At 41.9% G+C, this 15,353-nt stretch overlaps 1 protein-coding gene across 2 annotated transcripts in view; it reads right to left on the bottom strand.

The window, feature by feature from the left end:
• The window catches only part of LOC125894516 (A disintegrin and metalloproteinase with thrombospondin motifs 2-like), a 154,991-nt gene that overhangs the window by 77,476 nt on the left and 62,162 nt on the right, over window positions 1-15,353 (bottom strand). For both annotated transcript variants that reach the window (XM_049585973.1, XM_049585974.1), the window contains exon 3: window positions 4,822-4,996. In XM_049585973.1, the coding sequence (XP_049441930.1) occupies window positions 4,822-4,996 (175 nt within the window). The remainder of the gene's footprint in view (window positions 1-4,821; window positions 4,997-15,353) is intronic.

Below are 15,353 nucleotides of genomic sequence, written 5' to 3'. Positions count from 1 at the left end.
CGAGAACAAAGTAAGAAAAGATGTCTTATAACATAAAGAAAAATGGTGACTTTTATGTATAATATCTATGTGGGAGTTTAGTCCGGGTAGCAGACTAGGTGAGGGGGATTATGGGAAAAAGCCCTCTGGTAGTCCATCTGTTTGGGCATGTCTCAGTACCCTGGACACAACACTGCATTGGCACACATACACATGCTTGTATACACACAGTTGAAGCAACACACCCACACAGGCAGTCCAGTCCCGCTAGACAAAATACCAAACCCCACCCTCACTGTCCAGCCTCAGAAAAAAAAAAAAAAAAAAAAAAAAAAAAACACGTCTGCAGACAACAAGACAAGAGTTTGTTTGGGGCAAACATCAGCAAGTGAAGCTGAAACCCAGAAGAGAAACTACGAAGACGAGGAAACAAAATCAGCAGAACACAAAGACATTGATGAAAACCTCAGATAAAGGAAGGAGATAAAACGAAACTGTAAGAGGTGAAGAAAAGACAGATTGAAGGATGGAGCTCTGTCCGCCCGGTGCAAAAAAAAAAAATGAATGGCAATCCTTCGTTTTCTATCGCCGCTGCGATTAATTGACAAATGTGCCACATTAATAATAAAGCTTGCTCTCTCCACTTAGGACATTGATTCACACCTCCTCAGCTTATGGTGTAAGAAACCGATCAATCTCGCCTCCTTCTTCATCTCTCTTTCTCTCCTTCTCGAGCTCCTCTATTACCTTGCTAAATATAACTTCCTTCCCTCTGTCTTTAGCCAGGAAATGAGTCCAACATTCAATAACAGGCTGTGAATTAAGAAGGCTTGGCGAAGGAGATCTCCAGAAATGATTGATTGATTATTAATTAATTCTCTAATGACTCTGATTGATTGACAGGGGGGGAGTGATTGTCTGAGAGAGAGAATATCAGGGATTTAAAAAAGGGAAGGATTTGGTTTTTTAAATGGAAGATGGAGGGGGAAAGAAATCTAAAGGCAGCGGGATGTATAGTGTGTTTGCTATGCGTCCACGTGGCTGTGATATTACAGTGATATGATGTAACAACTGGAAGGTAAACCTGTGTTTACATAATGTTGTGGTCTAGAATAGCAAAGACAAAGATAAAAAGGAGAAAGAGAAGAGAAACGGAGAGAGGGAGAGAGAGAGAGATCCACATCAAATGCTACTGGAAGCAGCACATGCCTGCTCGTCAGTCTGTCTGTCAGTCTGTCTGTCTGCTTGGCCTTGAAAATCCCAGCACTCAAAGCCAGACGACCACAGAACTCATGCCCACGCCATACATGCACACACACAGACACACACAGACCCACACACACACACACACACAGACCCACACACACACACACACACACACACACACACACACACACACACTGTGGCCTGTTCTATCCTACGCTATTGATCTGCACCCCACTCTTCATTAGAAAGAAGGATTCAAAGGCAACAAGGAGCAGTGAGACGTGTTGTGTGTGTGCGCGTCTGCGTGTCTGTGTGCACGAATGTGTGTTCTGAAGTGTAAATGTATGATCAAGGGAGTTGTGTAAGCTGCGTGTGGTTACATCCTGTGTGTGTGCGTGACTTTCCGTATAGGTTTTTTCAGCGTGCTCGCGCTCACATGCGTGTGTGTATGTATGTGGATGTACTGCCAGGTATCAGTAACAGCGGGAGCAGATTTGTGTTACTCTAATGCAGTCTGTCCTCACTGGGTGTTCCTATGGAAACTCTCTCTCTCTCTGTATATTATTAGACATTCTTGAGTCAACTGCTCAGAATAGGAAGACGCAGATCTCATGTATTGCGATACACTCGTTATAAATCGCTTTGACTGGCTCCTGCACAACATGAGAGACTTGATTCTATGAGAATAGTTTTGCTTTGGTGATTAGTCGAGGTGATGCCTCTCGCACCGGCCGGGGTCACGATTGATTGACTTGTAGGCATCAGATCAATCACGATGATTGGCCGGCCATTTCTACTGACACAAGCCTGAGGCATGCATTGCAGTAATATTTTTCCAAGCAAGCCAAGTTCTTAAACCCCTGACAGCTGACAATACTGGAGATCCTGTTTTCCGAGAATTTTCCTGTTGTCTTTAACTTTGTATTTCTGTTTTAATTAACAACAAGATTTGCACCTTTTCAAAATCCTACTCAGATACCTCAAAGGGAAAAGTAGACAAAGGTGTCTTCTGATTTTCCATAATTTCAGTTCAGTTAGCAGAAATAACTTTCCCAAACTGCACTGTATATATGTCAGGTGCAATAACAAAACAAGCATTCTTTCTCACAAAAAAAAAAAAAATTGCAATTTAAATGAAATAAATAAAACCTAAAAAAGCATTTCTAGCGTCAGTATTGTGACATATTTCCAAGTTAAACAGGACAGGCAGGATATATCACTGGGAGGAATTTTATTTAATTGTTGAAAAGTGGGCGTGTCATTGTATGCTCCACGTAATGTTAGTTGCTGAAGTAGTCCACCTGTGAAATTCCTTCCACATATACTGTCACAGACACCATTGTCCTCAAAGTGAAGACATTCTAGCCAGCGAGCAGGTAACCATCTTATTTTGGGGAAATTAACACATATGGATAAAGCATGCTGTTGCTAGCTAGCTAACTTAATTGTAGCTTTCTAAATCAGATATTAGTTGGTACTTGCTTCTGTGAGCAAATGTCATTTTTTGTTTTACAGGAAGAAAATGTGATTGGATTTTGATATAGGCTAAGAATGGTTGGTAACTCTGAATTGCCCGTGGTGTGAATGGTTGGTTGGATGTTCTTAAACATGGCCAAAGTTTCAAATGATGAGCCAAGTGTATGTAAAAGTAATCCCTGTGAGTAAAATCCTCAGGCTTCAGACTGCTCTCAAAAATATCCTTTTTCCAAGCTGACGTCAGCTTGTGACAGTTTTCTTTATCCGGTCATCTGCTCCATGCACACTGCAGGAAGTTTTTACAGTACATACACTTCTACATGTAGCTACAACCTAACATCAGGGAAATATGTCCACCTGGTTGCCAATATTTCTCCCAGATTATGATGATATTCCTGTAGGAACATGTTCAGTTGTGTTTGGAAGCTTTTATTGCTGATTTTTCACAGTAGAAAGTGCCACTGTTCTTTGATACAGTCATTTCCCCAACTGCAATGACAGTAAAGAAATACAGAGATGCAGAAAACCCAGAAACACTGACCAACCTGAGCAGACTGGGCTTTTTTGGGAGGAGGTTGTAAAGAGACAGATGCTAAAGTGGAGTGTCTCAGACAGAGGGTGAATACAGGTGTTCAGACAGTATGAGGAAAATACATGTAAACATGTTCTAGTAGAAACCCAAAACATAAGCATGAACCTGAAAATGAGCACAAAAGGTCTCCTTTAATATTTAATTATACGTCTGTATTTAATATGCAAGTCTTACAACAGATACTTGACACGCTGTGTGCTTCACGTTTCATGGTATGAGCCGAAATAAGGACTCCAAACTTAATGCAAATTTCTGATGCTGCTATAAAGATTTCATTTTGACATTAATCTGAGCATAATAAAGTGTCACACCAAATAGTATTCAAGGACAATATCTGTGCTTTGTCTTGGTTATTAGGTGTAGCAGGGGATCATATCTGAGGCGCCTAATATTATCGCCCTCTACATCCTTCTTGTTTATGCACATTAAATGCTAATCTTTGCTTTTTTACTTGTACATCTTTCTCTAAAAGTTTACTAAAATAGAGCAGCATCAGAAACATTAGATGGGGAATTGTACACGTCCCTTTGGTTTATATAAAATAATAAATCAGTGCATAATATTAACCTCCAAATTGATCAAAACTTCCTTTTTTCAATTCAAAGTAAAAACATAGTAAGATAAATGCATTTGATTAAACTGATTTAAGTGCAACTTCTCTTATACCAACACTTTTATCAGTCATGTGACATTACCTTGACGCGAGTTGAACAACCTCATTTAACTGCATTAAAGGTCAGATATTGCTTCTCTCATTTCATTGTAAAGAAAAAGATTTGAGAGTAACACAAAATAAAGCCGACGGATAGACGAATTCTTATGATGAATATATAATTTTGCTTTCGTGATAATGTTCAGACCTTGAGTATTAAAGCCTGTTTCAATGCATATTTGTCTTCCCTCTCTCTTATCCCTGAGCTGACGCGCCGTGTCAAACTGTAAGTATTATGCTTCCTCTAAAAATAATAGCCCTTCTTGTTGTTTCACTTCATTTATTTTATCCGTAGAGTGGAAAATGGAGGCAGACATGATGAGAAACCAAAGAGTTGAGTGCCAGCTGTTAATTGTTGAGGCAGCCAAGGCAGCGTATAATTCTATAAAAGATACAGAGGGTGCTACCTTACCAATCAAACACGTGCGTCTCCATATGTCGCTCCTTTCTCACTGGAAAATTAGTGCAGTGACAGGAGGATGCGTTTGAGTGTGTGTAGGTGTAATCTTTTTGACAGCAGGATATGCTCACGCTGTGACTCGCTGTCTTTGCATACAATAGTTTGATATGATTATATAAGCAGGCGTGTGTGAGGGATATTGTTTAAGATACTAAGGGGGTATAGCCTGTGTTGTGTTTCAGAATATACTGCAGAGAACATTAGTGATAACAAAAAGTCAGGACAAATGTTTATGTAGGTTTGAAATGCAGGGTCAGGGACTCGCAGTCAGTGTTATTAAATTAATTTCCACATGTCAAGTTTAGATGGAGTTAAATAGAGCAAAGCTGAAGTGTGCAGCATTCAGTGAAGGGTGTGTAGAAGTGGAGATAGGCACAGTTGGAGCCACAGACTGACCTCTGGAGTGGTAGTCTGCCGCCGTGCTGCTGATGGGCGCTTTCTTTACAGCTGAGGAGCGGTAGACGATGTGTGTCCTTCCTCCTCCTCCCTCCTCCTCCTCCTCTATCACTCCGTCACCCCCCTCCACCGGCTCGATAAAAAACTCCTCTTGCTCCATCCTGATCATACCAGCCTGAAAGAGAGCGTGGAAAATTAATTGGATGACATGAATACGCGTAGGTGAACTCTGACATCATGTTAATGCGTGTCAGTCGCTCACAAAACCACATAACACCCAGCTTCTGCTCCTCCCTTGTTTGCCTCTCACTCTCCTCTCCATCCATCCTTTGCATCCACTCTTGCCCTGACAGGTTAAAGACAGAAATAGCCCTATTTCCTACTCCACTGTTGTGTTAGGGGCATGCTGGGAGACAAGAGAGGAGGAGGGGACAGCACTGATCTCTCCTGAGGCCCTGCAGAGGTCCAGAGTGACACCTGGCATCTAAAATGGCCAACACAACAGCAAGAGATGAGACTGTCCCACTCCCGTCCTGGACTAACACGTTCTGTCAGGTAATTCCCCACGTCCGCCTTACACACGCACACTCACACAGACACACACGAGATGTGCACAAATGCAAACTCACAAGGAGAGAGTGAGGAGGAGGGTGGAGTGAAGGAAGGGACTGTGAAAGAGATGGCGAGAAGTTAAGAAGCATGCATACAGAACACACACGCAAAACGGAGTTGCGTGCACATAAACGGGGAAAACAGGCACTGGGAAAATTGCCCGTCACTCTCTCTTATTCCATCTGTCTGTTTAAGACAACTGGTAATTACCAAGGCAACGCACTGCTGTAGAGGAAAGCCATAGGGGAGAACACACAGAGAGGATGGAGAGGCTTTGGAGAGGAAGAGCGCAAAAGAAAGAGAGCGATAAATGAAGAAGAGAGGCAGCATCGATGCGATCAGTGCTTGTCTGCTTCCCCCCTCTGCTCTGACAGGAGAAGGAAGGCATGATGAGTGAGTTGAAGAGAGGAAAGTGAGTTGATGGTAAAAAAATACAGTGTACATTACACAGGAATGTGTGATGAAAAGCTGCGTGTGCACTGTACTGCACAGAGTTTTATTGAAAGACACAGAAATCCCACCCTGGAGCACAATGACCCGCTACAAATGGCTGACTAGATTAGCCTGTTATATCTGTGAGTGTATACAGGTATATATCACATTTAAACTACAGCCTAAATTAACATGAATATCACAGTGACAGACATGGGCCCACAAGTACTATACATAAAGGAGTAAAGTCAAGCTTTGAAGTCTATAAACATATTTTACTGATGGATTGTAGGACCTGTATTTGTATGTCTAGAGAGCAATATTGTAAAACAGAAATACTACGATATATATCATCTAAGTCAAAGATGATTAAATCTGCACTATTCTGGAAAAGGAAAAAAAAAACCTACAGAAAGTACCTGCTGTACCCTCCTGTAGTTTTTCCCTCTCTGCATTAAGCCCCTCCCACCAGACAACCTCGGGCATACACACACGCTTCATACAGTAACCTAGTGTTTCCACACATTGATTAATTTCATCTAATTTCAATGTAGAGCTGCATGCAGCGCATTTGCTCAGCCACTTCTTGATCCGCTCTCTCTTTGTTTATCAGACCGCTAGAAACTACCTTGCCAGGAGGGGAGCAGGCAGCATCTCTGGAAACAGACCTTCAGTCAGCAACCTTAGCAACTCAAATTCAACCAGTGCAAACTGTAGTGCCAGGTGTCACAGTGAGGAGGTGGCTGGCGGCAGCGCCACGTCTAGCTTGTGTAAAGGCAGCAACAGAAAGTTTGCTGATCAGGTGGGAAGTCGGGGCTGTGGAGTCCCCCAGAACTGTCTGCATTCAAGTTGCTACAGCTGCTGACTGAAGTACCATCTCAATCCCAGTGAGGTGGTCTGTAACTGCAGGGAACGAGGCAGAGGATGCACTGGAATTTGAGGGTCTAGCTAACGTTAGCTGCAAAAATGTCAGCATGAAGCCGCAGCTATAAGCCTCAGCTCCAATCAGCAGAAGGCTAAACTACTACCAACATTTTCTCTCCATCTCTGAAACACTCTGCCAATATTAACGTGTTTTATTTCGTTTATTGTCAGATTTCATTTTTGATAAGTCTGTCTTCATTTTTTTGGAGTGTAGGCAGTTGTTGCAAATGTTGGAATAGCACCTTCCTTTGCAGGATTTTCTGCCACTGAATCAAGCTTTCACTGAAGGGACATACACACCCATCTGAATTTGTACGACTACCAATAGAAACAACCTCTCTTTAAAATGGCCTGTGATTGGCCTAAGTCTCCCACTATGGGCTGGATTTTCTAAAGCCTGAAAACAGAGCCAAGCAGAAGTGCAGGAGGCTAGTTTTCTACCAGAACACTTGAATTACAATATGCTGAAAGATTATTATGGGATTTTTTGCCCAATGACACCAAGACAAATCTGCTTTAAGAAGGTTATGAGAGGATAAACACTAAGCACTCTTTGCCAGAAACCCTTTAACTGATTAAACTAAATATTCATGTTATGTGCTTTATTTTCTTGTTGTAATTCAGTTTCTCCATTTTGTAATTGTATTATTGCGACTACCTCCATTAACCATGTAGTATACACTCCACCTAATGTCTCTCCGTCCTTCGTCTGTAGTTCCTCATGAGGTTTTTTGTTTTTCTATTTGTGTGTGTCCTTTCTTTTGAACTGCTGCCTGTCTGTCAAAGTGTGTGAGATGTGGTCATAAAAGAAGTCATTTGGCCACATCTGTATCTAAAATGTCTCTGTATCATCTATAGTACAGTATCTACATGGAGCCTGAACATCGTAAATAAGAGGTTTTAATTTACGAGAGCAACTTGACTCTAGAAATCTATCTTTTTCTTATCCTTTGAGCTCTAAAGGAAGTGGAATATACGAATGTCTGTGCTCCTTGAATTCCTCAGAGAGGCTACTTTGAGAAGAAAATGGATATTAGCAAAAGTGGCCCCTCAGAAATAAAAAGGTGCTCTTTCTCTTGCCTGTCCGCTCATCCTCTTCCATTCCCCCTCTCTCTGTCTCTCTTTCTCCCTGTCAGTCTGAAGCTTTGGTCCCGGAAGGATGTCGACAAGCCACTGACCTGCCCTCTCACTCTCCCTCCCCCCTTTACCCCCTCTTTCTCCCTCCACCACTCTCTCCCTTCTCATCCCTCCATTTCCCTGAGCCGTGGTGCGGCATTCCGATCGTAGCTGATGGATCTGCGATGGTGCATGCATTCCCACTCCAGAATACCAAGCAGTGGGGAGAGGAGAGCCGTGTCAAAGAAAAAAGATGACATGTGGGACTGGGAGACATGGTTGGATCGATCGGAGCCGGCATAGCGGGGGCGGAGGGTTAGGGAGAGGGGAAGGTGTGAGGGAGCCGAAGAACTGGACACGTCCTTTTGAAAAGCCGAAGTGAGTAAAGCATCAAAGCATCTGCACACATTTCCATAGTGAGAAGCATTGTCTTCATCTCCTCTAAATCAGGAGCAGCCAAGTCCTAGTCGAGGGGATTACAGGGAGGCTTGTCCAAACACTGTGTCCAGAACAACGGAGAAATTGAGATTCATCGGCAGTACACCAGCAGCCTCAATGTGGCAACACCAGTTGGGTTATACAAAGACAGGGTTAAGGGCCACATGGAGATAAGCCATGTGTAAAGATCAACCGTGATGGCACATTGTTGGAAGGGGTGTAATGCAAAGTTATGGTCTTACACAATTTAATCAAATGATTAAGAATGAACTGTAGTTGATCACGATCTCAGCAAAAAACAAAAAGAAACTCTGACTACTGTGGAAGCTGTGTAAAAGTTCTCTTGGCCACTTTGCAAGCACTTTTAGACTTCTTCTAACTTTAGTTCATTATTTTCCTGTCTACTGTCAAGTCACACAAGATTTTCATAGCTCCAGGTATCGAGGTGACAGAACCTGGGTAGTCAATCAAGCTTTCTCCTGCACTGCCAAACAAATACCACATGATTAAAACTGATGACTATATGATTTAGTACAAACTAGGTACGTTAATAATTAATTATTTAACAGTTAACTGTCAAAAAGATTTTTGACTGATTAATACTTTCCGATAAAAAGTTCAAACATATATACTAAATATAACTGGTGCTACAGGGTTGAGATGATGAGAATGGGTCTGCTGCCCAGGTTCGAGTCGTACGACACAGCCAGGGCAATGCAACGATGTTGCTCCTGGGAGACGACTAACGTTACAGGACCCTTTAACAAGCTAATGACCGAGAGGTAGAGGTGGACATCTAGTGGAAAAAATCAGCAAACTTTCTGTTGCTGCCTTTACACACAATGGTCAGTTCAACGTCCGCCCAGTTAGCACGAGCTAACACAGCAGCAGTGGCTAACATCCAAGCCATTAATTTGCCCCCAGCAAACTCACAACCGGCTTTGAAACAGATCAAGCTGTTAGGTACTGTTAGCTGTGCGATACTAACAGTAAGCCCTTTTACCATGTGTGTGCTTATGTGTGTGGGCAGACTCTCAACATCTCCAGTGCTGAGCTTACGCTCATGCAGCATTCATTCATTTTCCGTAACCCCTTATCCTGTTGGGTCCACGGGGGGGCTGGAGCCTATCCCAGCTGACATTGGGAGAGAGGCGGGGTACACCCTGGACAGGTCACCAGACTATCACAGGGCTGACACATAGACACAGACAATCATTCACACTCACATTCACACCTATGGGTAATTTGGAGTTACCAATTAACCTGCATGTCTTTGGACTGTGGGAGGAAGCCGGAGTACCTGGAGAAAACCCACGCTGACACAGGGAGAACATGCAAACCCCCCACTCTGGGAACCTTTGTGTTCAAACCAGGAACCCTCTTACTGTGAGGCGATAATGCTCACCACTGCACCACCATGCCACTCATGCAGCAGTAGTTTTGAAATAAACAGAGAGAGAGAGAAGATGATGAGCGTAGCCATACGCTGCATGCAGCTCTACAGTGAATTTGGTCATTGGCCACAAAAAAATTGCAAAGTGACTGAATATCAAACTTCAAAACTATCTAAACCTTTATATTATTTATTTGTTGTTAGCCTAGTCTATCTGTTTACGCCTGGAAAAAAGTCTGAATCTTTTGATTTATGAGACCCCTTAAGAAGTGTCTTTTTTTTAAAAAAATATAAATAATATAACTATATAACTAATTCTGGAAATTACTGTACATCACTGTTAAGGGTGAGCTCTGTTGATCCTAGCAGTGAGTGTAAGATGTCAGTGTGTTTCAATGACTGAGAAGTAGCAGTGTCATGTTTGTGGCCATCTGTGTCAACTGGGTGATGGGGATAAAAACTACTGCAAAAATTCAAATACTGTTTTTATGTCTGTTCAAAGCACACCATTTGGTCATAACCAACACAATACATTCATACTCTGTTACATCCCTGACTGATGATCAAACACTATTTTATCTGTGATTCACCAAACAAATCAATCAGTGCAGTGACCTATCATATTCTGTCATGAGTAACAACATTATTACACGCCATATTTTCAAGAAGAAATAATGGAACTAATTGAATTTAAATAACTTAAATATTTATTCTGTCAGTACACTTTTATTTAGAGATGATTAAGTTAGTTCAGGTCAGGTCTGTCAGAATGAAACATGAGGATACAATTTCATGTTTCTGCCAAGTGGTTCTTCATCTGCTGCTGTGAATGTCTCCTATAATTGCTATATATATTTAGGATTATCACTGTATAACTCGCCTGTTCAGGGATCACTGTGGCACCAGCTGCCTCGTTGGTTGCTTGTTCTGTTATTACAGTAAATTCATTGTGCTCCTTTGGGTGATGAGCCTGAAGATGTTTTATTAGGTTTGACGTGTTAAAATTTAGCTTATTAGCTCCACTCCCCTCCTGAGACACTTAAATCTGACACAGTTGCTTTCTGCATCTCATCTCATTGATTCTTAAGGATTTTCATATCATACACAGGAAGTATCACCGCACATCTGGCTGAAAGGCTCCTGGCTGAACCTCTCGTTCATATGGATTTCAATTATAGACTTTCTATGTTTGTGGGCTTGTGTCTTCTTGTCACCACAACATCTGATCATTTGCATATAGTGGAGGCGACACATACTGTAAACAACATGGTGATGGAAATAAAATAACCACATGCTTGATTGCTTCTGAGTAGCGAGATATACAGGCAAGGTTTCTGCATTAATGATGCCGAAATTATAGTATGAGAAAGATTTCTAGAAATGAATGTAACAACCACTGGGACTAAGTTGTTTGTTTTAACTAACCCCTTAAATCCCCTTTATGTACAATTTATATAAAAATTTTACTGCCCCAGTCCTTACATGCCCATAATGCTTTATGCCTTTGACTTGAGCTTATTACAGTAGATGCTTTGTTATGTCTTAAAGGAACAGTTCACCCCAAATTAAAACCACATATTTTCCCTGTACCTGCAGGGCTATTTATCAGTCTAGATTGTTTTGGTGTGAGATGCAGAGTGTTGGAGATAGCAGCTGTAGAGATGTCTGCGTTCTCTTTAATATAATGGAACTAGATGGCACTTGGCTTGTGGTGCTCAAAGCGCCAAAAAATACATTTAAAAACCTCAACAGGTTTACTCAAGATAATCAACAGACTTTGTTGTGAGCAGTTTCATGCTGGAACTATTTTCTTTCTACCAAACAACACCTGGCAGCTATATCACTGTGCAAAAGGAAGCGTGCATCTATTGCTAGCTCACCTAGCACCACTGAGCTAGCTAACGTTACAGCTCAGCTGAGGAGGACACCATTAATGTTTACATTTCGCACTGTCACAAGCACAAGCCTCTCTTCCATGAGTAGATGATTAGAAGATTCCTTCTGCACAGTGATACATTTTGTGGGTGTAGTTCAACAGAAAGAAAATAGTTCCTAGATGAAACTGCTTAAAAAAAGGTGTGTGGATTATCTTGAGTAACCGGGTCATGATTTCTGGAAAGAGGCATTGCTGTGGAGTTTTTAAAATGTCTTTTTTGGGAACTTTGAACATCACAAGCCGAGTGCCATCTAGTTCCATTATATTGGAGAGAAGGCAGACATCTCTGTGGCCAATATCTCCAACACTCTGCAACTCACACCAAAACAATCTAGACTGATAAACAGCACTGCAGGTAAGAGGAAAAATATGTATTTTTGATGTGGGGGTGAACTGTCCCTTTAAGGTATGGGCTACTGGTAGTGAATGTCAAATCTGCATCACTTGGTTACCATAAAAATGTAAGTGGATTTTAAACTATCTGAGTCAGAGGAATCAATGCCACAATTCAAAACTAGGTTTTGTTTATTCTGATGTTGAATAAAGACAAAAGTTGAAACACGTACATTGTTATTAATGCTGTCAAAATGCTATGACTTTGCCGATTTGCAAAGACTCATATTAACAGACAAAGACAAAGCTGGAAAGATGTCTTACCGGTGAGCTGTCTGATCTATTTCAGTTCATATTTCAATCAATTTAAACACTTCCTTGAGTAAATCTCCTTCCCAGGGAATAATGATGCAAATTACATCTGAGTAATTTGTCATCAAGATTAAAGAAGAGAAAACATTCTGTGCGAGAGAACAACCTGCACCAAAATATTCACATCTGGCTCATTATCAAAGAAAACACCCATACCTGTACAAGCTCACAGCTTCAGCATATATAACTGGGTTATTATTAACTCTCATGGCCACTGAAATGGTGACACGAACCCCCCCCCCCCCCCCGAGACCTGAAGTCCATCTGCAGGCTCCAAATCTGGATCCTACACACTGAGTGTCCAGTTACGACAGGAGGATCCTCTGTGTTTGGTGTTTGAAGGCACATCGTGCTCTATTTGAAGATCTGAAAGGAGTAACTTGAGTCCCGGGTAAGTGTCCTGAGGGGCACGTGAGACAGACGAGCAGCAGAAAAGCAGTGTTGGAGTGGAAGAGCGGATGTTGTGGTGAGGATCAAAGTCACACCCGGTCGGGGCCCTTCAGCTCAGTCCACCACAGGCAGCGTGTGAGAGTGTGTGTGTTTGATCTGATGTCACTGTGTGTGTGTGTGTGTGTGTGTGTGTGCGTATGTGTGCGTTTTGATCTGATTCATAACCCTGCTACTGCTGGCTAACTTCACACACAGTTGCACACATGCATCCACAGGCAGGCAGGCAGGCCAGACACAGTCACACAAGCACAAATACACACATCCACGCACAAATATAGCTTTGATAGTGACTCACTCATACCGTGTAACCCTCCAATTCATTCACCCTTTGAGTCATGAGAGAATCGGGCTCGTACAATAGTAAGGCTGATTAGAAAAATTAGACACACTTCAGAGAGAGCGCTTAAGAGGACACGTCAACGTAAATATTAATAGTGTTTTATTTAATCGCATCAGCAGCAAATTGTACCTTTATGCTTCCCAGCTAAGCTCTGAGAAAGCCAAGATTTGTGTTTGGATTATAAATATGACTCTGGCAAAAAAAAAAAAGTAGATTTATATGAAATTTATGAAGGCAGCGTGAAGCAAAGCTTTTCAAAACATTCAAGGAAGCTAAATATATAAGACATTCATGACCCTTGGAAAACCTTTCCTCTCTGCTGCTTTACTCTCACAGGAGAAAAGGCTGAGAGCGGGAGGAGCAGGAAGAGGGAGAGAACTGCAATTAGGGTTAAGTATTAAGACAGATTCATTAAGTGAATTAAATTATTTGCTTAATGTCCTGAATAGCGAGGCGATCACCCAATTATGTTAATCAGGGATATGCAACGAGGAGAAGATTAAATCCGATGTAGCAAACAAAATACATCAAATATAAACACATGAAAGGAGGGAGTCATAGTTAATGTCTGGGTAAGGCAAAATCTGAGATCACTTTCGTTAGACCTTATAAATGTTGGAAAATAGGCTACTGTACTTGTTGAAAACGTGAACTGGGAAGACTGGGAACCATACAGTGCTGAATTGTAGAGTTAGGCCCTGATCACACAGAGAGGTTGCGAAATACGAGGCGCGCCGTACTGCTTTTTAAAAAAAATGGAATGCCACAAGTGAAAAAAACATTTGCTGCGCCTTTCTATTGTTGCCAGGCAACCATATCATCACCACCTTACATTAACCTTCCTGTGTGATCAATCTACCCTTTATTTACTTTTTATTTCACAGTAATTAGTCGCATGAGAACCTAAAAAAGACGGTGGATCATGGGGAGTATCGCCTGTTTGCCCAGGAGCTTTGCCTCGATGATGGCTGTTTCCAGGCCCATTTTAGGATGACTCAGCGGTTTGACAACCTGCTGTCTATCGTCGGGCCATATAACTCTGGGTATCCAGCAGCTGCAACCACCCGTTTCTGCTCCATTGTTTACCAACTGTAAACTTGTTGTCGTGACCATCTCAGAAGGCTTGCCTTCTCAAATCATCCGATAGGACGATTGGAAAAAAGATAACAAAAAAGAGATGATGTGGGATGCTTTTCCGCTCTGAGTTGAAGTTTTTTCAACTTCAAGGAGTTCGGAGCGCTCCAGCAAAAACAGCAGGCACCTAAAGCGCAGAAACGCAAGGCGTGTTGCAACCGAAAAAATGCTAGCAAAAAGCTTCATTCTCATGAAAAACAATTACAAAAAAAAAAACACCTCCACCTGCTAAAATGCTTTCTATGTGATCAGAGATTTAAACTGTTTAACTGTTTTTCACCATTTTCATGTCCAGGAGTGTTTGGGCGGGCCTGAAATCATGGCTTGATGACACACTTAACATGATCCCTCTCCCCAGCTCTTCCAGTTTAATAATGAGTGAGTATGTGTGTGCAAGGCTACTGTTTTTTTTTTTTTTGTTTTTTTTTTACTTTGAAAGCCATTTTTTTGTTCTTTATGATTTTTTGAATCATTTAAAAGTCTGCATAGTTAATAGCACATTTTCTGTGGTGTGACAAACCCATCAAACATATTTATTTTTGCTGTACCTGGACTTGAAACCTTCTCGTACCTTTTTTCCACACATATGCATCCCAACAAACGCTGTCAGGTTGTGTGCATGTGTGTGTGTAAGCCAGATGCCAGTGTGATTTAAGCCGCGTTCAGGACTTAGTGATGAAGCCCCGTCCCTGTCACCCTGCTCAGCTCATTACGTAGAGTGGTCTCTAAAAACGGTCACACACCTACACACCCTCACATACATACACATGCATGGTCGCCCTGTCCCAGTCACCCTCTACTTCTCTTTCCCCGCTTTCTCTCGACTCATTTGCAAATTGTTCATCTTTGACCTACATTTTTGATCACAGTATGTCAGCCAAACTACACACACTCTCTTTCTGTCTCACACACACAGAGTCTGGGGGAATTGTAAAAATGCAGCAGTGAAAGGAAGAAGAGGAGACATGAATAAACAGGAAAGGCCCTCTGTGAGTTCCCCACAATGCCACTCTGAGGCTTCAGTCTGTTATCTCCAGGAACATCTTTTGAGT

The sequence above is a fragment of the Epinephelus fuscoguttatus genome, linkage group LG9 (assembly GCF_011397635.1).
Source record: "Epinephelus fuscoguttatus linkage group LG9, E.fuscoguttatus.final_Chr_v1".
Classification (NCBI taxonomy): domain Eukaryota; kingdom Metazoa; phylum Chordata; class Actinopteri; order Perciformes; family Serranidae; genus Epinephelus; species Epinephelus fuscoguttatus.
Note: the sequence above shows the minus strand (reverse complement) of the source record. Positions and strands in the feature narration are given on the sequence as shown.